The following is a 25,542-nucleotide window of genomic DNA, read 5'->3' on the forward strand; positions in this document are numbered from 1 at the left end:
AAAGAAGTCAACAGACACCCCCACGGTCAAGGTGCATCCCGGCAAGTAACGAGTCACGTGTTTGTAGCCGGTATAAATTGGAGGAATATGATGCTCCCAAGTCAGTGTTAATATGTCCGGGTAAAATGGCTATGAGAAAGGAACTGATGCAGTTTGAAAGAAGAGCCGTGATAGGATGCCCTGGTGCAGGCATATCTGTTTGGCATGTTGACAAATTGGGCTTTCTCAGGTACAGTCAGCGATACCATACTGAGATGGAAGTGCAAGAAATCAATTGCAAGTGTAAGGTGGTTAAGGCTTTATTCATACATCACATGCCTTTTATTCTTTAAAGGCTAATTTTCTTTTCAAGTATATAATATTTAAATATTTCTTCTTTTTTAAAATAATAATAATAATAATGTTCTCTAGTGATGCGCCTTTTCATAAGCAGAATGCTTGGTGTTACATTTCTCTTGTTGATCCAGATCTCTTAAGTAGGGTGGTTATTATTATTGTTAAACTGAAGTATCTTCCTCTTCGTGGAGATTTTGTAGTCAAATTGAAAATAGAAATTAATAGGAAAATTTGAAAAGAATGTGTAAAAAATGCAGTGTAAGAACATAGAAGGAACAAAGAAAAAAGAGAAAATAAACTTGGTGAGAAACAAGTCCATTGCAGACCATGTAATTTGGACCTAAAAGAAAGATCTTGATTTTTGGGAAAAGAAAGAAGTTGCAAAGAGCTAATCTGATCGGACTGAAACGAATCAGCATTGTACTTAGAAAGAAGCATCTGGATGAACATACCAGAACGTTTCAACCAAATTGTGCAACTTCTTCAACAGAAGCAAATAAACGTAAAACCTGAAATTTCTGAAATTGTATGGCCTTTAGGAAACTCCAAAATACTACTTTCACCAGAAACAAACATCCAACTCTAAATTCTGTTCGTTCCTCTTCTACACTGATGTGTAGAAGAGGAACGAAACAGGTTTTGCAATGCGCTGGCAGTGGCCAATACAAGGAAACAAAGCAATGGCGAAACACAACTGAGTCATTTGAAGACAGCCGACAAGTGCGCAACAGGAGATGACTAGTTCACATTGCAGCTCCAGTTCTATGATACTGTCTCACAGATTTCTGAATTGTGTTAATAACTACTCTGACAACTTCAAACCAGTTTTAGCATGCGGTTTTGAGAATTAGTCAGAAACAAAAATAACTGATCAAAGACATTCGAAGGACACAAGAGAGGCCAAAGAAAATTAGGGAAGAGAAATGACATCAATTTCAATCTGAAATTTATTAAGAATGAAGAATTCATACAAGTGATTATTAAAAATGTAATCGATAGTGATAAAATACAAGCATTGCAGTAATTCATAGTAATACAGATGGTAATACAAGTTTTATATATATATATATATATATATATATATATATATATATATATATATATATATATATATAACATGTCCCATACATGACGGGGAATAGAATTATAGCATATCAGTGCCGTGTGTGAGGTACAGCGGGTGGGAGCTGAGAAAGAAGCTCATTAACATTTTTCTTAATGAGCTGAAGGTCACAATGAACATTTTTCTTAATGAGCTGAAGGTCGCAAAAATAAACACTTCATTAGCAAAGCTGTTCCAGAAGTCAGCGATATACGAAGTAGTAAAAGAGAAATAGGAGAAGCAAGTTCCGTGTGGTTGTAGTTGTGCTGAAAAAATGGAATATTGGGAAGCTGTTGCTCATGTTTTAACGGGTCCAATAGAAAGCGGAGGAATTACAATTTGCCAGTTCACTAGAGCAGCGACCATGGAAGTATCTGTAGAACAGACACAATGCCCAAACACTACATCTATGAGATAGAGGTTGAAGTGTGTCTGTAAAAGAGGAATCATTAGCTGAATTGCCCTTCTCTGGAAGGCATTAAGAATGTTTAGGAAGATTTTAGGTGCACCATCCCAAACACGTGAGCAGTATTGTATACGAATTGAGGAATTGTATACAGTTAGTAGCAGGGTAGGTGAAAAGTAACATCTTTAGCAAAAAATAAGGTTTAGTTTACTGGAGACTGAGGAAGACATTGATGTGATATGCTAGAAGAGGTTGGAGGTAAATATCAGTTCAAGGAGAGAGAGAGAGAGGGAGAGAGAGAGAGATCTGATGATTTGTGTATTACTGAGAATAAGGAAAGATGCGATTTATTTTATGTTCAAATATACGAGAAGTTGGTTAATCAATCTATTGTACGTTAATTACTTGGGTGGGTACAAAAGAGAGAGATGAGATCTCTTTTGCAAGACTGAATTTGGGTGGCATTGCTGTCAGCAGGTTATCCTCGCCTCAATGAAGAATGGTATGGATAAGATTAGTACTGACTGAGAGTAGTTACTTATGCATACGAGAAATAAGGTAGGTGATAGAACAGAGCCCTGAGGCACTCCTGAATTGGTGGCGAAGCTCAAAGAGGGAGCCCATCATGAGACTCAGGAATTGACCAGAGAGAAAGCTAGTCACTCAATTACAGAGAGTGGTAGGAGGCCGAAAAATGTCAGTTTGCTTAGCAGGTCTGGATGCCAAACACGATTCAAAAGCTTAGAAATGTCATGAGTGACAGAACATGTCCGGTGGTGGATGATGTAGCATAGGAGGATGATGTAGCATATATCAAGTGTGCATAGACTATTTAATGAAAGCAGAACAAATTTGGTGTGGGATTAATACTTGATTTTTGTTACCTTGTGTAGGGACCCTTAGCATCTGTGAGGCTTCCTTGAACTCCCTTGTGAAACAATTATGATCAATATAAGGCATTTTGTTAATCGCCAAACTACTTGATGGCCTGTAGTAGTTGTATGGGATTTTTTGGTGATTCACTGAGTAGATTTGCCAGGTTTTTAACTCGTACACAATTGTGTATTTATACTAGATGTATTTCCTCTACATGTTTCGCTGTCTCTATGGCTAACAGCACATCAGGGGGTTGCTTAGCATAAAGAAAAAACGACAAAAATTAAACGCTTTCCAACAGCAGTTAATATCTATAAGTTGAAACGACTGAATTGATAGTTTAATCACGAGTATCATTAGGCATGTTACGTGCAGTCTCCACATTGTTGTGTATACTTTGTATGTGATTGCTAGCATAGGAGAGGTCTTGAATGTTACACATGTTAATTAATGACTTCCAAATGCCATTAAGGGTCAGTCTTTGATTTCTATTTAGTGTGAGCGAATAACCCTGGAGGACTCCTTGAACAACCTGTCGAAGTAATTCTCTTCTAAGTAGGGCATGGAGGATGCTTGCCAGTTTACCGTGTCATGTTCTTTGAAGAGCCTACGATTCCGTTTTTTTCCTTCCCTTTTGTTATCAACGTCGTCTATATGTTCTTCGTTGCGAATTTCGAAATTTCTCCCCATATCTGACCTACACATATCTTTCCACAAGAGCACAGATTCTTATATACACCAGGATGTTTTTAAAATGGAAAATTATCGTTAGGGGAGCGTAGAAAGCTTCATAAGATATTGACCTGTCAACTTTGCGAAGCCTTCAACACCTTTGAAGGCTGTTCTGATGTTGACTGCCTTTAATATTTTGGCTATTTTTCTTGATGGACTGCCAACACATGGAACAGATACCGTGCCTTTGTAATTGATTTTTGGGTTATCAAGGGGTGGTTGGTAAGAAATTAAAAGTTTCTTTAGTACCTTTTTTTGATTATTTGAGTAACTGATGAAATAGGATTTGAAGTTCTTGTTTTCGTTTAATGTCATCAGTTTTTAGAATGTTTAAAACTTTATTTTTCAAGGTTTTGATTATACTAATTTTTGTTGAGGGGGCAATGGAATGAGCTTGCTTGTAAGTACCTGCCAATGTGGGTTTAGTTCCTATAGACTTTTATTGATAATTCCCCAGCGATGTTTCTGTCAACCAAGTGTCTAGGAATGGTAATTTTCCGTTCTTTTTTACTTCTAATGTGAATTTTATTCTCGGATGTCCTGGATCCCTGGAGCACAATGTCTTCATTACAATTGGAGAGAGAGAGTGACATCGGTACCAGAAAACATTTTAGTTTCCAAGTTGGTTAGTTGTCTCCTGTTTCCGTGCCTAAAAAACCACGGGCGACATGAGTAATACCAGGAAATCGGTTTTATCTTTAGATGTTCCAACAGTGGTGCCATCTGACTGAGAGAGAGAGAGAGAGAAAGAGACGGAAAGAAAAGTGAACAGAAGTTACGTCCGATATCCTTTACAAAGCACCAGAAGACATAGATTGCTTCCATTTGAAAAGAGGCGAGGTTTTTTTTTTTTTTTTTTTTTTTTTTTTTTTTTTTTTTTTTGCCTTTATGAAATCAGATTTTAATTTGCTGATGGCTGTTCATTTTTTTGGTTACTTCAGCAAATGCTGAGTACGAACTGCAGACCTTTCCGCAAGCCACCTGCAGTAAACTGAGTTTTTCTTCAACTACAATGAATACCTATTCTATCGCATTAGAACTTGAAAGATGGATGATTTGGATAGAATTGGAAATGAAGACCTTCATACCAGATGATAATTTCTGAGAGCAGGTGTTTGGATCAGAAGAATGGAAGCAATAATCAGACCGTGTGGGAAAAAACGTAGAAGTTCCAAACATCGTTCCAGAGAAAACGATGTTTTCTCTGGAAAAGAAACTTGCACAAGATTGTGATTTGAATTACCAAGTGGTGACCGCAGCAGTATGTTTGGAAGGAGAATGTGAAAGGCATTGGTAGAGTTGAAAAGGTTATTTGGAATTGAGTCGATAGACGTACGATTTGAATTAGATCATTGCTTATAGCAAAAACTTCAGCATCATGTCCTTGTTGATCACTGGTGTTGGAAAAGGGAAGCCAGGTGGAGTTGCGGACATTGGCGCCATCTAAGGAGATGACTTCGTTATTTGAGTTAGATTTCAGAAAGTCGAGATTCATGGGCAGGAAAGCAAAGAAGTGGAAGTGTTTCTCGGAATTTAGAGAGAGTTAAATACAGAAGATGAATTTACTAAGCGGAGCAATGAAATCCTGAGCCATAGGAGGTCAAAAGCAGGGGATTCTAAATTAGGCATTCTTTTGCCAGGCCATGTCTGATTTCACACAGCACAGGCGCCACCCACGTGACGAAAGGAATCGTGAAGTGCGTAATTTGGATATTGATTTGGGCTTTATATTATCATTAACAAGTGATAATATGAAGACTAAGAAGATAAAAAAAAAGAGAGAAAATAAAAAAAAGTGTCAGCCTAGTGAATGGAGTGTATACACTGCGCGTAACCTTAGGTCACAGCCATTTTTGTGACCAGAAACTTCGCCTAAAACTGACAGGCTCTATTCGTGACTTGTGTTTCGAGATCTTTTATGATTATCACTTCATAAAGTAAATAAATCATTTCTTGTGGTATTGATTTGTATTTAGATTAGATCCATGAAAAACAAATTCAGAAATATAGCGTCTAAATCATTTATTTTTCTGTGTCATGGGAAATTTCAGAAAAGTCAAGTGATTCTCCTCATATCTCTTTGGACACTCTGACCTTGAGAACCATTTTGGTCCTGATCAATCTCTACAACATTTGATCGAGTTATCCATAACTATCTCTTAAGTCTTGACCTCTCCTCTGTCTTTTGTAATCCTTTTAAAATTTTTCAATGTAGTCGCACGCTACTTGCAACGACAATGGTCAATGAACTTCACAAACAGTTCTTGGATGCACGGGGCTCCATTTAAGGGCGAACTTTCTTCCTTCGTTATATCAGTAATCTACTCTAGTTGACTACAATTTTAGTGCACGGTTTTATATTATGTTGCATTTTATTTCTTTTTTATACTGCATTTTCTTTCTTTTACCAGAGTTTGAATTTTGTCTTGATTGCGAAAAACCTGTATAAGGGCTTTTTAAGTGAAAGCGAGTTCGCTGGACTTATCAGGATGTAGAAGGGATTTTCCTTTCGTAAATTAGATTTGTGATTTCGCAAAATATGCAATTAATAGTCAGTCTACGGCAATCTCCTTAGTCATTTCGGAAAGTCCAACCAACCGAAATCATGACTAACAAACTGCAAAAATGGAAAAAAAAAAAAAAAAAAAATATATATATATATATATATATAACATCTAAAGCCATCGTATATCTCTTCATTCGCTTCTAGACTTTGAGTAATAATCGTATTTTCATAATTTTAGGCGTATTACTTTGCTTCCATACCAAATAGACTTTGTGTATTACTTTGCGGTGTATTACTTTGCTTCCATGCCAATTAAACATAATTCTTGGACAAAATAAAACATACGAAAGTTACTTAGGGATTACCAAGCGGAGATTTCTAAGTCCACTTTCGTAATAAAACTGATTATATTATGGTAAACAACGTGGAAATATTAGATGATCGATATATTTGTTGTCAACCCCATTAACTATGATAGTGATACTAGGCTAGTGAGAACAAGGATAAAAGAGAGATAAGGTGGATTCATTATCAGTTGAAACTGGTAATGAAAAAAACCCACCACAAAAGGTGTGAATATAATAAACCACTGCCTCAATACTGTGTGCTTGAGGGAGTGTTTCTTAATCTGTGTTCTGTGGAAAACCCCAGGGCTTCCCAGAGCACACACACATTTAAAACTTGTGTTATAGATTAAAGAATAACTAATTTTTATTAAACTGACTTGTTTCTAGAAGAGTTATGTTACTTTTCGCTGGAACTTCCGGTATTGAGACCACGTATTAACCCCTAGTTTTAATTAAAATAACAATAAAACCCTAGTTTCGTAAGTCATCGGACTTCCTCATCGGAGGCACAGTCTTATTATTTGATAAAAATTAATTGATAAAAACCTGAAAGAATAATTACATATAAAATATTTTTGGCGAACTTCAGCAGTCTAGTGCATAACCGTTGAATTAAATAACACGCGGGTGATAGAACAAAGCTAGTTATTGCTGTCACATTCTGTGGCATAATGCGTGTAGGGTAACGTGTAGATTTTTAATGAATGTAAAGTGAACTCGGCGTAGAATTAAAACTCTGTTTTTATTACACTGGAGAGGGGATAACTGCTTCCGTAGCTCAGTCGGTATAAACGAAACCCTTGGGTTGGAAAGACCCGGGTTCAATTCCAGTCCGTAACGTGAGGTCTCTTTCGACTAAAGGTGAGTTAACAGGTTTTATATAGAGGTGGATGGTTTTTTCCTCCCTCAAACCAGGCAAACCGGTCCCGTGAACACACGGCTACAATCATACACCTTGCGTCATTATCTTCCTAGTAATCAGCTGCAGTCCTCTCAAAGAGAGGAAGCCACAGGATTAGGATGGGGATAAGGAGCTTTTCTGAGTCTTCCTCAAATTTTCTTATGTAACAGTTATGCGACATTTTCGTTTTTTTTTTGTTGTTGTTGTTGTTTTTTTTTTTCCCGTAATACTTGGTGACTTGTGTATGTTGTGTGAAAGACCAATTACTTTTCTTTTCAATGTCTTTTTATATATAAAAAAAATACCAGAAATATCTGATGTTAATTGTGTCACTTTATTATTTGTAATATTAAATATTGCGAATACTATTTGTAACATTTCATTAAAATATTTTGTAGGTAAATTTATCATAAGAAACAACATACAAACATTAAACTCTGCAAAACTTTCAGTTATTATAAATGTCTATACATATTTTTGTAGACTAAGGTATTACCAAAAATCAAAATATTGAATATATAAAAAAATACTTCAGTAATAGCTATCAATAATTTATATATATTAATAGATATCAAAAATTACAAGAGCAACAAAACTTACAAACGTGGATTTGGCGAGATGTAAATCAGCAGTTAAATCACAAGCTGATGTTATCAGTATAATAACTGTAACTACCAATGACAAAAATCCAGCAAGCAAACCAAATACTTCTTTAGAATTGGCAGTAAAAATTGGAGACGACAAATAGGTATGGTGATGGGCGACACTGTGGTAACCGAGCGTGGCGAGAAATATGGCACCTGCAAACTATAAGGCGGATTAAACTCGACATTTAAAAAAATAAAAAATGTAAAACACAATGTATATAGAGCATTGTAGGTATTTTGTAGGCAATAATAACAATATTTTATTTCATTATTATTATTATTGCCATGGAAGCATAATATCAACAAATACATCTTAAACAAAAACTATCATTATGACCCCCCCCCTGCCTGGTATGCGGTTGTTCTTATGAACATCACTAGGTCCTCTCATCCCCACTGAACATGCCGTGACAGCTAATTCCTATGGATTGCTTCCCCACAGGTATTGTTCTGCATGTTGGCAATGTGGCCCAGTGGATCTGGACTCTTCTTCCAGCATGGTTACCATGCTTAACGCTCTCTGTCAAGAAACTTGCATTGTGCGAACTTGTACAATGCTACCGAGCGAAGGGTTCGTATCATGCCCCGAATACCTCAGGACGCCGTCCGTGGTCTAGTGGAATAGAACTCAAGAGAAACCTTAAGTTTCTCTTGAGTTCTATTCCGATCATTTTGGAAATTGAATCCGATCTTTCCAATGAAAGACCATCTCCTGATTGTTATACAGAGAGAGAGAGCATATAGTGGTGTGTGTGTGTGTGTGTGTGTGTGTACCGGGAGAACACATACCAGACAAAGTAATAATTATGTCAACAATCTTCAATTCTTATAAATTTTGAACGGTAGTGTAGCTACCGTTCAAATCTACCGTTCGACCTGTTGATTTTGCCTCCATAATACTATTTCATTCCCTCCCTCAGATAACTGTTATGAGCATATGCACAGGTTTTACTGAAGAATGAGATTTATTAAATATTTTAATTATTCACGGCACAAATAATGTAAATGAAATCAATTATTGGTTTCTCCACCCTTTTATACAAAATGAAACGCAGTTTGTGTGTCTAACAAAAACAGAATTATATGCTATTCACAAATTTGAGATTCTAGCTCAGTGTGTAGAGAATTTTGAAAAAAAAAAAAAATATATATATATATGATGATAATGAGAGCCTATTTTTCTACCCACTGCAGGGTGAAGGCTCTCCCGTTGAGGGAGGTTTTGAGTCTATTACCCCCATATAATTCGGTCCATATTGGGAGAGTGTATTAATAATTGGGTGAGTGATTGTATGAAGGTGGAAGACATTTAGAATCTCCATGTATAGAAAACCTACGCAAACTAATAGATATCTTCACAGTCAGTTCCATCATTTTCCTCCACGAAAACATGGAACTATTTCTACCTTGGGACATAGAGCACGCTCTCTTCTGAATGACCCAGAAGATCTTCAAAGAAAAATTAATTACCTCTCTCATGTCTTTAGACAAAATGGATGTTCTGATAAAACCATTAAAAAGTTTCTTCTAAATCCTCCTAGCCACCGCACTGAAGAAATAACCAACTTTAAGGGTAACATCTCCATCCGTTACCTCCATTTCAACTGGTCACATTATATATCCCAGAAACTTAGCATTATCCATATGCTTAAGAAAAGAGCTATACAGTATACCACAGACCAAGATGACTTACAAGAAGAATTAACTACAATATCCAGAGAGTTGTCCTTGAATGGTTATCTTAAAAGACTCATCAACAAGATTCTCTTTTCGGATATACCACAAAGACAACGTGATGACCCAATACATCAGCACTGTAACTATTCCATTTGTCAGCACCATTTCCAAAAAATTGGCTATCCTTCTAAAACCACACAATATTAAAGTAACATTCAAGCCAGTCAACACTATTTGGAAATTTTTAAGATCACCGAAAGACCCTCATCCTTTTCACAAGTACTCTGCAGTATGCAATATACCTTGTTCCTGTGGTGTTAGTTACAGTGGTCAGATCTCTAGAAGCTTCGAAACGAGACAGAAGGAGCACATAGGCTATGTTAGAAACAACAGACAAGATATTTCAGGCCTTTCTTCCCACTTCGCCACTACCAACCATCTTATTTAGTGGGATAAGAGTCATATGCCCTATATAGAAGAGAACTACCATTCCAGAACCTTCAAGGAAGCTGCTATAGTCGCCCATTCAACCGGAAACCTAAATAAGAATCAAGGTCTAATCCTACCGGAGATTTGGAAAACTTTAATTAGATCACCAAACACCAAAGAAATGAACTTTCATGCCAATTACATTATGTCTCTCAACAAATAAATAATGTACCCGCGACACGCGTATTGTCTCACGCACAGTACTAATTTTGTATGAATTAGAACTGTCAGTTAAAACCTAGTCTGTTACTTTCATATCGCTTACCAATTGTATCCCTGAAGATGCCGATAGCAAAAAATCGGTGAAACTAGTCGGATAATAAATATTACTCACTTGACTAACATTCCTAAAATGTGTTATAGTTTCTAATACAAGAAAGACATCTCTTACAAAAGAACATATGCCAGTGCCTTGTCTAGTCATGTTCTTTTATCGAACATTCCTGATGATGAACACCAGGGTCATTCAGTCTGCTGGGATAAATCTGAAAACATCTTTCGTTGCCATGATGAGTTTGAGAGAAAAATTGTGGAGTCCAGAGAAATCATCCTTAATTGTGAACATTTAAATAACAATTGGAGCTACAATATCCCTGATAGTCACTCTGCTGTTGTTCGGTACTGGTGTTCGCGAGAGTCTGCAAGCACGCACTCAACAAACAATGCCACGTTTTTAAGAACAACTTAAATGTAAATACAACGTTTTTTCATGTAAATTATGTAGTGCAATTTTCCTGTGCTTCACAGTTTTAAACTTCAGTTTTTTTATTGCTGTTTCCTATTTTTAGAAGGACACCTGAAGAAGGCTGTCAAAAGGCGAAACTAGTTGCGTTTTTATTTCAATAAAGCCTTACTATTATTCTCGCTTTTAGTCATTAAATCTTTTAATTAAAATGTATCATAACAACCGAGTCAATGTTCCTGAAAGCATTCCTGATAATGTATATATATATATATATATATATATATATTAGGGTTACCAAGTAATTTTATAAGCTTGGTTATTTAACCCCTAATCCAAAGTATGCAAACAATTAAGTTTGCGCCTGAAACATAGTTCAAGTCTGAAGATGGTATAACACCAGGGCAACTCATGTAAAGGTGGGTAAATCTCTGATCACTATTCTTAGTATTTTTCCATAATATATATATATATAGAAAGTTTTTTACCTTGGGTATAATATACGTTAAAGATACGAAGCTATTTTAAATATAAACCTGGTTTTAATCCATTTCCCAAGTAAGTCAAGTTTGCGCCTGCAAGTAGTGCAAGTCTGGGTGATCCCCACGTAGTGCAAGTCCCACTGATGAGACCTCAATAAAGGTCGAAACCGGTCTTGATAGTGGCCCCTTGCCTTTAATGCATAGCATCATACATCTCCTCAAGGAGATGTGCTTTGCATTAAGGGTAAATACTAAAAATAGTGATCAGAGCTTGTTCCACCTTTACCACGAGTTGCCTAAGACTTGCACTACTTGCAGGTCACCCAGAATTGCACTACTTGCAGGCGCAAACTTGACTTATTTGTCTGTTTGCTTACTTGAGAAATGGATTATAACCAGGTTTATATTTAAAATAGCAGCTTGGTATCTTTAACATATATATACATACATACATACAGAGAGAGAGAGAAAGAGAGGAAGTGGGAACCCTTTGGTCGGAAAGACCTGGGTTCGATTGCCGTCAGTGACGTGAAGAACCTTTATCTGGTCTCTTTCGACTAAAGGTGAGTTAAAACCCTACATTCGGTCTCATACGGGTGTAGGGTTTCTTTTCACCCGGAAACTCGGATTTTTCGTCCCCCAGAACAGGCAAACTGTTGTCCTGTGGATACACATGGATTACAGTCAAGAATACTTTCCAGCCATATGCCGGTCCCGAGCCAGGATAAAATTGGGGGGAGTTGGGGGAAAAAATCTCACCAGGAACACTTTGTGAGCAATGGCTACAAACTCATCTAGGGTCGAAAAACGACTGAAAGGGAAAAACCACCACATCATTTTATAATCGCATGACTATGCCAAGTGTCACTATTTATTTCATGCAGCAATGTGAACCACACTTCACGAACACCATATCTGCTGTACTGCTGAAACCAGCTACTTAACCTGTTAGAGCAGGGGTCGCCAAAGTTATTTGCCCGTCTACCCCTTCAAGCGTTTCTTGACTTTTTATCGACCCCTATATTTTACTATTACGTAATTATAATAGGACAAGCAAAAAAAAGACGCTTATGTGAGTTTTTAGATTGTTTATTTTATAGTTACAGTGTTTATTGTATGTAGTATATAGTATATATTATTGTATGTAATAATATATAGTATATACTATTATATTACTATTACTACTACTATTACTATCACTAGTAATATCACTGGTATTACTACCAGCGCTGCTCAACTCTTCACCATAGAGAAGTTTAGTTCGTGAATGAATAACAATTGAATTATAATATGCATGTTGATGAATTTTAGAACATTAACGCTCACTTGTATGTCGATGCGCAAAAATGAGACTGGGATCGAATACTTGTATCAGTAAATAAGAACCACGCACGTGTTGCAATCTCGCCCCCACTGCGCCGGCCGGCAGGAACCACCAGCATCCGTTTATTGGTAAATATGTCATTTTGGCCTACTTGACTGGCCTCAGTAACTATTTTCATGACCTTTCTCCATCTTACAGGTCCTATTCATGGACCTGTAAGATGGAGGTACTGATCCCACGATTCACTCTTAATTGCGTTGTCATTACCTCCATGTCTTTTGTCATGGAGGTAATCCAAGTTAACCGAATTAAATATTACCCATACAATGATGTCTTATATTTTTCTGTCGACCCCCCCCCCCCCATCGACCTCTGAGCCCGAATCGACCCCTAACAATGTCATATCAACTCCTTTGGCGACCACTGTGTTAGAGAGTGCCTAACATGGAAGAATATCCACTTTTCTTTTTCTTTCCTTTTTTTTTTTTTTTGTTTGACTTTAAATCTTGAATCTCTCTTTCTCTTGCAATAAACAACAATAAAAAAAGTCTGGTTTGAAAAAAAACTTGGCAGTGCTTTGTTTGTACGCTTCAGAATGATACAATAATAAAACCTGAGCACCGAAAGTCTTACACTCCATTTCTCACCAATGCACAACAAGACCCCCATTAAATGCATTGCTTTGTCTTATCTTGTGTAATTTTTTAAGTAGCCAAATTTGGCAAAATAGAATAAAAGTACAAGTCACAAACGAAAATAAGTAAACTCGTCTGCAGCCATATGTCAAAATTTGTTCGTGGTTCAATTCCTGTCCTGTGAAATGTCATCTTCATCCAGGAAGCTAATTATTATGGATCTACACCTGAGATATCTAAAGTGCAATAGAAAGATAAGATGGTTAGGCTCTAATCTCTTCCATCTCTCAGTAAGTAGCTTGTCTAGATATGTGCGTTCAGGGTACGGTTTGCGTGTTTTGAGAAACGAAAAACTCCTCTTCGTATAAGACCGACTAACTCACCATATGGTTGGAAACAAAAGTCATCTTCCGATTGATAAAGACTCCTCTCGTCATAGATGGCATTTGAACGCTGGTCTTTCAAAAAAACGGCTCGTCTATACCAACCAAACTACGGAGGCTCTCTTAGTTCACTTGCTTTGATATGAATGACGTCGCTGTACAAGTATGCCTTTAAGAAACGATTTTTTTTTCTTTGCGATTGATCATTTCCATACTTGTTTTATAATATGTTTTTGAAACCTGAGTCTTTAGTGCAGATATCCAGTAGAGTTTGGTCTGTTTCTGAAAAAAACGCATAATACGAGGATGGTTAGAAATGTTCTCGGCCTAACAATGAAAACACGAATTTATAATTTCTAAATTATTTTAATTTTTCAACATAATCTCCTTTAAGACTAATACATTTATTCCAGCGATGCTCCAGCGCCATTATCCTGTCCTGTAGTGGTTCTCAGTAAGATCTGCAAACACTACAGCTGCAATCGCCTCTTGATTCGAAGAAAAACGTTGACCAGCGAGGAAGAGTTTTAGTTTTGAGAAGAGACAGAAATCAGAAGGAGCCAAATCTGGAGAATAGGGTGGATGTTCCAACAATTCATAGTGCAGATCCCTTAATTTTGGTAATGAGAAACCATTGCCAAAACACCTTTGTGGGCAGGTGCAATGTCCTGATGAAAGATGATTTTTTCTTCTGCAAACCTGGTCTTTTCTCACGACTTTTTTCGTCTAGTCTGGTTAAAAGATCGGAATAAAATTCCCCGGTTATTGTTTTACCCTCTTCAAGATAATTAATAAACAAAATGCCTTTAAGACATCCCAAAACACCAATGCAATGACCTTTCCTGCTGATAGAACCGAGGAACAACCGGCTTCTGTCCACTGTTTTGACTGCTGTTTGGATTGTGATGTGTAATAGTGGATCCAAGTCTCATCCATAGTAATAAATCGCCGCACAAAATCAGTTTTATTCTTGTTAAAACGCTCCAAGCACTGTTCAGAGATTTTCATGCGAGTGCGTTTTTGATCTGCTGTGAGCAAGGCAGCACCCATCTTGTGCAAAGCTTTTTCATTTGCAATTCTTCATGCAGAATATATCTTACACGTTCTTTTATAATGCCTATAGTCTCACAATTTCGCGCACTTAGGCTTGCCGGTCATCCAATACCATATCGTGCACTTGATCAATGATTTCTGGTATTGTTACAATTTTTGGACGTCCTTCGCGTGGATCATATTCAAGGTTGGTACGGTCACGTTTAAACTCGGCAGCCCATTTCTTAATTGTCGAAAACGAAGGAGAAGAGTGTCCATAAACTTTTATGAACTTCGAATGAATTTCTTTTGGCGTTAAACCTTATTTTACAAAGAATTTTATAACCGCACGATATTCAGTTTTATCCATTTCAAGGATACAGACAAGATTTTTGCTTCAGACAGCTACATAAAACAAACTAGATAAAATGACTTGCAATTTCACACGGATGCTTATGACAGATTTATCAACTTATAAAAAAAAATCGTGCCGATAGTGTTGACATCTGTGGTCGAGGCCGAGAACTTCTCAGACCACCCTCGTATATTCCATTGAAATTTTTTAATATATCTAGTTTTTACTTTAAACTCCGAATGCGAAGTCTTGTGATATAATGTCACACTTCTGTAAACTACAGCTTCTGAATAGGCAGTTTAATTTTTTACACTGCTTTTTTACAAACCCAGGATTTGTGACTCGCAAATCCGGGGTTTGTAAACATCAAGGTTGCAAGTTAATCTCATCGTTTTACTTTATACTTTTGAGTTTAAACTAAAAGCTTGATATATTCATTGAGGATTTTAAATATTATGATTTCTTGGTGCCAACGTGAGGCTATTGCCAAAAAGGAATACAAATCATTAAAAAAAAAAAAACTGGAAGACATGTAATAACCTTGGTGATCTTCGCTTCAGCTTAAAAAAAGGCAGAAATTCATGAATAGCCAACTTTAGACTTGCGTCTTTTAGATCAGTAATTGTCGGCATTCAATATGTTGGTGCAGAGGATCTGGTTTTGCAGGAAAAAAAAAAAAACACTGCAAAATCGTAGGCTTAATATTTCCAGAACATTTAGTGTGTTTAGCACAAAGAGACTTGTGCGTGATCTCCCATATCTTTCCTCTTTTTTTAACTGCGCGTCGAGTTCTCCGGCTACTTCGTATAATCGTGGGCGGTTTTTGATAAGAAAAAGTATCTCTTCTATTACCGTTATAGTAACTCTCGTCTGTTCTTTCCATTGCCTTCTTTTTTGGCAAATTGCCAAAAATGCAATTGTTTAAAAGTGTTTGCTTTAATCAGGCCACTTAAAATTGCTAAGATGGGTTTCGAACATTTTATAAATGCAGATATCAATCTGGAAAAGTAGGAAATATCAATTTCCTACTCGCAGACGTTAATGCTTTCTTATCTATAATCCAAAATGGACACTGGTTTTCACTGTCTAGAAGACGAAGAAGAAGAAGAAGAAGAAAATGTCATTCATCCCTGTTATCAACTGCATACCACACGTTCTTGACTGGAGAGCGTTAAGTACTGTCCATTAATCTGTCTCTGTGAACCGAGTGGAACTTTATATATGCAGTCACTGGAATAACAGGGAAATATTTCAGCATTATCTTACTCTCAAAAGCGCAAATGTGCGAAAAAAATAAATAAAAATTGAATAATTTCATTTTATCATTGCAGTTAAAGTGACTGTTATGCTTATTTTCCTTAAAGGCTGGAAAAATTATATTACTTTCTCGTAACATAAAATTCATACGAATTCTTCATAGTATTTATTTAAAAAATAAATAAAAACATAAAAAACAAGTTCCGAAGGGTAATAATGTCTAGTTCGAATAAACTGTGCTTGTAACACACTGGTATTCCTTGAATTATCAGTGGTGTGTGTGTGTGTATATACGGGGGGGGGGGGGAATTATGAGGAGGAAAAGGTGACCTTTGAAAAGGAAAACCTGAGCTACTTCAAACAAGTATACTTCTAGTATGATCAACAGAAAAGACAGTCCATGTATGATATTTATTAGAAATCGCTTGTTATCGATGCAAAGTATAGGACAGGATCTAATAGGAGTTCTGCAGCTCTACAAGAATTGTCAAATTATGCAGTTCTACAAGTCTAATAGGCGTTCTATAATTGCTCAAATGGCACAGGAAAGAGTGTATTTGAACGCACGGGACACCGTCTCAAATGGAACATAATAGTAAGATGACTATTGAAAGTACAGTAGAGAACAAATTAATGCGAAGAAACTAAATTTTCCTGAAGTTTTTGGTTTACTATTTTCGGTTCTGGATTTAGTTCACTATTTTGGTTGAATGTTGCATTTTAACTGTCTCTGTGATGTTTATTAATAGTGTTATGCGTTTTTAATAGTGTAAATAAGTTGACATTCGTAATGTTTTATTCATGTTGGGCAGCTATAAAATGGATAAATCTCCAAGAAAGCTGAAATAAAGCGCCAAAAGGCTTCAGATGTGAAATTATTTAAATTAAGGGGATATTGAATCCCACATTATTTCAAAGCCGAATAAGAAACTCTAAGATAGGAATCAAAGAGTTTCATGCCGAATATAGTAAACTATAAACGTTCGGCGAATCCAAGCCTAAGCCAACACCTGGTAGTACAAACTGGGGAAACTCGTTGCAAAGGTGGAGTAAGCTCTGATCACCGTCCTTAGTATTTTTCCATAATATAAAACACAACTCCTAGGAGATGTATGCTGTTATACATTATGGAAGGAGGTCACTACCCAGACCGGTTTCGACCTTTATTGAGGTCTCATCAGTGAGTAGGCAGACCTGGATAATACTCAGGTTGTAATGATGAGAACTTATATACTTTACAATACGAGTTGCCTTATAGTTACTATATTCAGCATGAAACTCTTTGATTCCTAGCTTAGAGTTTGTTATTCGGCTTTGAAACAATGTGGGATTCAATATCCCCTTAATTTAAATAACTCCAAGAAAATTTTCAAAAATGTGTACTGTTTTTCAGCACACATCCATGACTCAAAGACAAATTGACAATGAGTGTAGTTGTTGGTTTGGATACTGTTAATGCGATTTTAAAGAAGTTTTGATGCCTTTTCTCCTGATAAAAAAGGAAAATATGGGCGAAGAAGGGAAAATACACTTAGTCAAGATCGCTTACTAGTTAGGAAAAGCAAACTTAATCCGAGATTGTCTGCTGTAGACTTAATAGAGACTTGAGAGCTAGTGGGATTAATGTTTCATACATGACAGTCTGTAAAAGATGCTGGACGCAGGGAAGACTGCCCACAGACCAAAAAATAAGCAACTTTTGACGAAGGCTATGCAGAAACAGAGGCTCCTCCAGCGGAAAAAAGTATGCAAAGATTGGACTGTTGAGAAGTGGAAGAAAGTCATATTCTCATAAGTGAGCCATGTCTCTGTCCAGGGAGAGCGAGTACACTATGTTCGCAAATCAGCGGCTGAGAAGACTTCTACCGCCCACCTTCAACGAGCTCCTAAACACCCAGCTAAAGAGATGTTCTGGGGGTCGTTTACACATGAAGGTCCAGGATCACTTGTGTAAAAAAAAACGAAAGAGTTCCTCAAAAATCACAACATCTGATTGCTTCAGTGGCCAGATAACATTCCTGACATTAACCCAATAGAAAATTCGTGGGATGTAGTGAAAAAGAGACTTGGAAAATTAAATTGTGATACAAAGGATAACTTAATACAATCCATTATAAAAGTATGGTTTCGAGATGCAAAAATAAGAAAAATGTGTTCTACGTTGGTAGAGTCCATGCCTAAGCGAATTAATGACTTATTATTTATTTTTAATTAATTACTTATTTTCTTGCGAAATTAAAATTTTTCTTTAAAATGTGATTGTTCGGATTAGTATGTTTGCTACTGTATCACGCTTATTAGACAAACGTAATACCTCCGATGATCAACTACCGTTTCCGTTGAATTGACTACTATCATTCCTCCAACTTTCTTGTATGAGAACACGGCAGCTTTTGGTCATTATCCATTTACTGTCTAGCTTTACTATCACTGTCATATCCTGTACACCCCTTGAGGGTATATGTCAGGAATTTGATGATGATGATGTCTAGCTTTAAACAATTTTTCTACCTCGTATTTAATTATTTTCCCCCCCTTTGGAACAGTCTCCCTCTCTTTGTCTTTCCCACAGAGCATAACTTTCAGCCGTTCAACAAACACGTCATCAACAGATTCTTCTTGTTCTCTAATCCACGCACACGGCAGTGATATGCTATTCATTTCGCAATCTTTCGTGTGGATTTAATATAAGAAGAAAAAGTTACTCAATCCATCATCGCTTATCAGCTGTCATATATGAGTTTCCGTAAAATAATAATAATAAAAAGTTTCCGACGTGATGTTCCCATGACAACAATAAGTTCTGCTTTCAGTACTGATGAGTCCTAAACGTTCTGCGTTTAAATTAAACTTACGGCAAAAATACATTTTTTTTTAATTAAAAGAAATAAAAGAAAAGGAATAATGAGATTTTACCTCATCGAGAGTTTAAAAATGTGAACGTGGAGCTGTGAAAAAACTGAAGCTAGTGCTTACCATGCAAAAGGCTTTGGTCAAAAATTCGAACTTCGAATTTCTGACTTAGTAAGAACTTCGGAATGAAAATGAACGTTATATTGTTATCACTTTGACATGTCCAAGGACTCCTCGTAGGAGAGCACTCTACTCTAGTCCACAACACACATCTCCCCGTCTATCTTACTCAGTCCTACAACTACACAGAACGCCATCTGTCGCCCACACCAACAACAAACAATAGCATTTTTGTCTGTAAATTGTGTGTGATTCATGGTCGAATTGCCTGTATGCAGATGAAAAACTCGAGTTTCTCGGAAAATAACCCTGTTACCCCGTAGGAGATCGGCTAACCTATTGAAAAGCCCATATGAAGATTGCTCTCGTCACGACTAGAATTGAACTCAGTTCTTTTTCAATAGAAGGAAGCAATGACCCATTGTTCTTTCTTATGAAGGCGAAACTAATTATTCTAATTGAAATAATGTCAATATCAAAGGATTGCGTTATTATCGCTATGTCAAACTATGCACTTTTTATATATTCGAAATTTCACTCATGCATGTTTAGTTCACTTGAATTATTGTAAAACAACTCGACCCACAAGTGGAAGCGGCTTCCAAATTCCATCTTGGTTTGAAACCCGCTGCAGCCTTTAGGTGGAAGTAAATGTGAACCACTGCCCTATTTATTGGGGTAGCTTGAGAAAGTTTTATGTTTAGTCTTTAGCACAGGGTTCCAATATTATTAAATTCATAGTCGTTTATATATTATTATTCATACTACATATATATTCTGAATTCTTAGCATTATCTTTAGATATGAAAATTAAAACATCAATACTTAATTTAATTTCTTAAGACGCTTTATAAAAAAAGAACATGAAGTTAAAAAGATTCAGCTCTGTGCACTACGTATGTTAGAGCATCAACTGCCATTTGTGCTTATGCAGGAAACGGCAATTAAGGAATTAGGACTTCTCAGTCTATAAAAAATAATAACAATAGAAAAAAAATGCAACAGCGTCTACTAGCATTTCCTAGGCGAGTGTGTTATTTCTTCTGCGCAAACGCATTATACGCGAAAATAAAGAAAACCGAAAAGTAATTAGCATTATTATTAATTGCAAACGAAAATAACTTGGTGGGGTTTAATGTTATACATGCTACCGTTGAAATCCAAGGCAAAATTTATGTTTATTTGAGGATTCCCAATCATTCTTTGTAATGATCGGAAAAGTTGCATTTAAGATATATATTCGAGGATTTAGGCCATGGAAGAACTGATCTTTCAATACATACCATTATACCCAAGAAAAACAGCAGGTGAACGAAGATCTGCCTATAAAAATGCAATTTTGAAAGTGATTTCCCTCGCATTAAAAGTATCACACTAGCGCTTGCGTCCCCTTGCGTCATATTGTTGGAACAGTTGGTTACCAATTGATGGACGCAGTCCACATGAAAATTTCAGGATTCAAAATGAGATTTCAGGATTGAAAATGAGTCTACAAACTGTGACGTATTACAAATATTTGTTCTGAAAACGAAACAAAACTAGATCTAATAAAAACAGCTGCTTAGACAAGAACAGATCAAAACAAGAGAGAAATTAAAATTTAATTATATCCTTGTGACATGATAAAAAAAAATCTACCCATACTTTTTAAACAACTGTGTGTGTGTGTGTGTGTGTGTTCCTTTTCTTTACCACTTGTCTGCTCAAGGTATTAGCATGTAGTATAGGTTCTTAAACCTCTCATATGTGAGGGAGTTAAATATATATTAAAAAAATTCCAGAAAATCTAACCAGTGGTGGTTAAAGTGTTGTGACTTGAGACACAGCATAAACCGCTGGCAAACCAACATTCTATTTTAACCAATAGAATTATCATTTTCCCTCCCCTCCCCTTTTGGAATATGGTGTGAATTTTTTCGCTAAAGATATAAAATTGCAGTGAAGGTGGCATTTTCGTTGTTATTCCCAGTGACACAAACTGAAAAGATGAAATAAAAAAATAAAATCGACTCTTGCTGACATAATCCGATTAACTTCATCGCGCAACACTCCCCCAGCTCATTTTCTGTGACTCATTTGTCAGAAGTAAATCATTAGCAAAAGGGAGAAGTTAATTCTTCTCCCTTGGGCTAATAATGCTGCCATGTTTAGGAATCTTATAACTTTACATTCCTTTAATAAATAGAATAATATAAGTTTCGAGTTTCTGAGTTTTAAATACTTAGAGGCTCAAAATATATTATTATACTGTAATAGAAATTTTAAACAAAAAATATCGGTAGTACTTCAAGAATTCTTAATTTTTTCCCATTCCACTTATACTACTGTATATATTCTTAAACTAGTTGTTGACTGATGTAAAATTGGTGAATTTTTTGTACTTCGTCGATTCTTTTTTTTTTTTTTTTTTTAATTTTCAATTTTATCAAATAAAGTAGTTTTGGGGACAAGGAATTTCATATATGTTGAGCTTTCTATATTTTTCATTTGGTTTATATTTCAACCGTTAAAAACATATTAGCTTTACCTAAAAATAGATAAAAATGAAGCAACCACAAACCGTGTTTAGGTTACCTCTTATTGTTAGAACTCGAAACGCAATACTTTCACGTGTCGGCCTGATCTTGCTTACAGCATCACGCACATGCATAAATCACGCGAATATCAGTAGTAAATATTTATTTCTCTTTTACTTTCTTCCTTCTATTTCAAATTTCGTGCATTAAATGAAACGATTTTAAGTTGTAGAAATATTTAACTCGTATATGTTTGTATTGGTTTTATATTAGTTTACATGCTACTAGTTAACCTCACAACGAGAAGCCTTAGTGGTAGAATAGTCACCCCTTTGAATACAAATGTAAAACTGAAATTGTTCAAAAAAATCGTCTGCAATTAAACAAAAAGTGGGGGAGAGAAAAGAAGCGCTTTTCTACAAGTATTACAAATGTTAATATAAAAAGTAGTGCTCAGCAAAAACCATTGACTGTCCATTCTATACTATTGTATTATATCGATGGTTATTTTGGTCAGATTCTTCTAAGACTAAATGACAGAGGACACACAGGATACGGATATTCCACGACTCAAAATAACTGAGTTGATTTTTGTTTTCCTCTAATAACCAAGTTCCGTACGTCGTTCATTGTCAGTTGGTTTCGGGCGGGTGAACTCAAAGTAATTCAAAATGCGAAAGATAATTATTTTGTAATCCATTGAGCCACCAGGAAATTTCAAGTGTGGCCTAATCCAATAAAAATAACTGTGTAATTAATTATTGAATCACATCATTATCGAATTATATTTGTTGACCATGCTATTCGATAGAATTTCCATGAAAAATGATTTTGCGGTCTGTTTCTCACACTCTCGGTAACTGAGTTGTAATATTTCGATACTGTGCCAGTGGAGATGCGTACTAGCACAGTAATGTAATTAAAAAAAAAAAAAAAATTGGTTAATTCTGCGCTCATAGAATTTGATTCTATGGGATCCGAAAAACTGCAAACAATAATCCAACCTAGAAAATAGTTTTGTTAATGTAATGGTAGCACTTTGTACTAGTATGCCAGTACCCTTTTATTATTATTATTTTAGTGCTTTTTGTGTTCGCGCGGTTAGCCTACTGGTTATGCGCTTCGTAACCATATGCCTGGGGAAGGAGTGTCCTGGGTTCGATTCCCGTTGCCGATGTGAGGAGCTTCAGGATTAGTCAAGTTAGCCGGTCTTGAGCGTGAGCTGCAGGGCTTTTTTTCCATAGTTTATCTGGGGTTTTTCATCCTGCAAACCGGTCCCGTGAACACACGGATCTACTTATGTGCTTATTTAAACAGCCATAAATACTTAACCCCCCATGAGGGGGCTCAACTCGCTCCAATTGGGAAGGGGAGGAAAGGGAGGAAACGCCATATAAATAATTGCTTTTGTAAATGTCATACTTCGGGTTTTCGCTAGATTTCTCTATTTCTGAATTATGCTAGTTATCATTGAGACACTTCTAGTTATGCCATCAAATTTGCATATATATTATACATTCGATAATTTAAGAGCCGCACACGTACGATTAGTTAGGGCTAAAGGGCATGCGTCACTTCTAAACTCACACAAACAAGCGTTTAAATAAGCACATCCGAATCAGTTATTCGTTTTATTTATTTGATTCGATTAAGCTTGCAAAGCATCCAGTGTACATCAACGAAACAATCATAAGGTAATATGTTGTAGAAGAAAACAAATTTTCCTAACTTAAAATAATAATAATAAATAAATAAATAAATAGAGAAAAGTGATGTTAGTGGGCATCAACTCTTTTGCGGGAAAAGAATGAAAAGGTGCGATATTCAGATATATTTAATAATAATAATAATAATATACACTTGTATATACACGTGAGCTAGACAATACGATTAAGTACTAAATGAGTGGTGAATTGTCAATATAATTTCATTATTGATGAAATTTTATCGATAGTTGTGTGGGTCATGAAGCAGATATTAATTTTCGAAATCAATGTTAGCCACTTTAAAATAAATGGCGGAAGTAAAAAAAAAAAAAAAACGCTTAATTTATAGTCTATTTTAATTAGCAGTTTATACACTGAAATTTTCTAGATTGAAGGTACATTTTAATAGTGTGAACAAAAGTTAATATTTATATTAGGTTCACCATGAAATATTAACCTTTAACCTATAATAACATTCCAGTCAAAATATTACGACCATCACCATTATTTCACAACTAGCCATTCGCCGTGCAAGGTGGCACCGTTATCAAGTGTAAGCCATACAGATTGATACTCGAGGTGTGTGACATACTGTTCATTCAATGATGCTGATCCACATGGACAATACTTCGAAAAAAGGCTTGCTTGTAGAGTGTTGTTCGAAGAATAATAGTATCCAGGAAATTGCCAATATTGTAGGCTGTTCGCAGAGTGCTGTAGTTGGTGTTCTAAGAATAGAGGAATAGTGGCCGCCCAAGCTTCATCGATCGTTGTGGTGAACGCAGATTGTCGTCTTTGTGCAAGTCCATAGACGGAAGAATGTGAAACAGCAATCTACCCATTATTACAGTTTGCATCTAAGACATGTTATTGGATCACAGAAGACGGGTAAAAAGTTGCCTTTCCCCCCCTTTGGGGGAGATGTCGCTCGTTTCCAGCTATGCTGTGTGGATGGTAGATGAAAGGATAAACAAAAACCCGGGAAGAAAAATCATTCCGATGTTGGTCTAGAAGAAACAGGCAGTAGGTAGCAGTGTTGTGGTATGGAGATGTTTTCCTAGGAATCTCTAAGAGCCCTGACACCCATAAGCCGTACTATGAATGTGACAAAATACCCACCTATTCTGACTGATTTGGTGCATCCCTTCATGGTGACCATCATCCAGTTGTGTTCCAGTAGGGTAATGCGCCGTGATGTTCGCTGGATGTGAATCTATAGAAAATCTCTGTGGTAATATGGATCAAGAGTTCTGGCGTTTGAATCTTCCACTCAGAACACTCGCAGATCTCGGGAGGCAATCCCTAGTAGTACAACATGTCTCCTCCCGCAACGTTTCAGATATCTTGACTATAAGATATTTTTCTCTCTTGGATTCCTATATTATTTACAACCACGTGCAGAAACTTGAGAATTTTATCGCATCATTAAAAGTATGAATTGATGAAAATTAATAATACTTAGTTAATACTTACTATAATTACAGTATTTGTCATAATATATTAAATTTAAAAAAAAGTTTCCAAGCAATGAAAAACGACGCGTAATAATTTATTAATAGAGAGATTTACTCACAATTTCCGATATTTCCAGAATTGCTGTCGGTGATGTCAAATGAAGACAATTACAATTCCATTTGTTGCATTTAATACGAGGTAAAGTAGTGCTGGCTAATTCATCTGGCGCTCCTGCAGTTGCTGTTGAAGAATTACTAAGCGGAATTTCAGTTAAGTGCAAGTCTGATTCGGAGCGGCCGTCTACCTTCGTCGCCATGTCTATCACTTATCATGATCTCACACAAATATCCCATTTGCTCTTCGATAACAACGAAACCAAATCCATGATACTTTTCGGAATGTGGGAATATAATTTTAAAAAATGAATAAAAATTAAATCGGAACTCTACTTTTTTTTTATTACCTTACACGAATATTAGCAAATCCACAATTGTGCATGATCGCGGAAAACGTTTGCAGCTGTTGGTGTTATTGTGATACTGTGATAAACAAATCTCTCTCTCTCTCTAATATATAACTAGCGACATCTGTTGAACATAAGTTTTAATGAGAATTTATTACAATATAATATAACTTATGCAAACGTAAGTTTCTGTGGTTTAGCTATTCTGCGGGAAGTTTTTTGAAGCCGCTTTCCCCCACAAGGAGGATAGGCAGCAGCCT

General features: G+C 36.2%; 1 protein-coding gene across 2 annotated transcripts in view; it reads right to left on the minus strand.

Moving 5' to 3' along the window:
- LOC150099050 (uncharacterized) overlaps nucleotides 1-25,342 on the minus strand; it is a 38,089-nt gene extending 12,747 nt beyond the window's left edge. For both annotated transcript variants that reach the window (XM_090405645.1, XM_090405644.1), the window contains exons 1-2: nucleotides 24,938-25,342; nucleotides 7,807-8,013 (exon numbers count right to left, since the gene is read on the minus strand). In XM_090405645.1, coding sequence (XP_090261771.1) covers nucleotides 7,807-8,013; nucleotides 24,938-25,135 — 405 coding nt within the window. In that variant the 5' untranslated portion in view covers nucleotides 25,136-25,342. The remainder of the gene's footprint in view (nucleotides 1-7,806; nucleotides 8,014-24,937) is intronic.
- Nucleotides 25,343-25,542: the final 200 nt, after the last annotated feature.

Source organism: Typopeltis vanoorti, chromosome 15 (assembly GCF_054136105.1).
Source record: "Typopeltis vanoorti isolate ZY-2024b chromosome 15, IOZ_Tvanoo_1.0, whole genome shotgun sequence".
Lineage (NCBI taxonomy): Eukaryota > Metazoa > Arthropoda > Arachnida > Uropygi > Thelyphonidae > Typopeltis > Typopeltis vanoorti.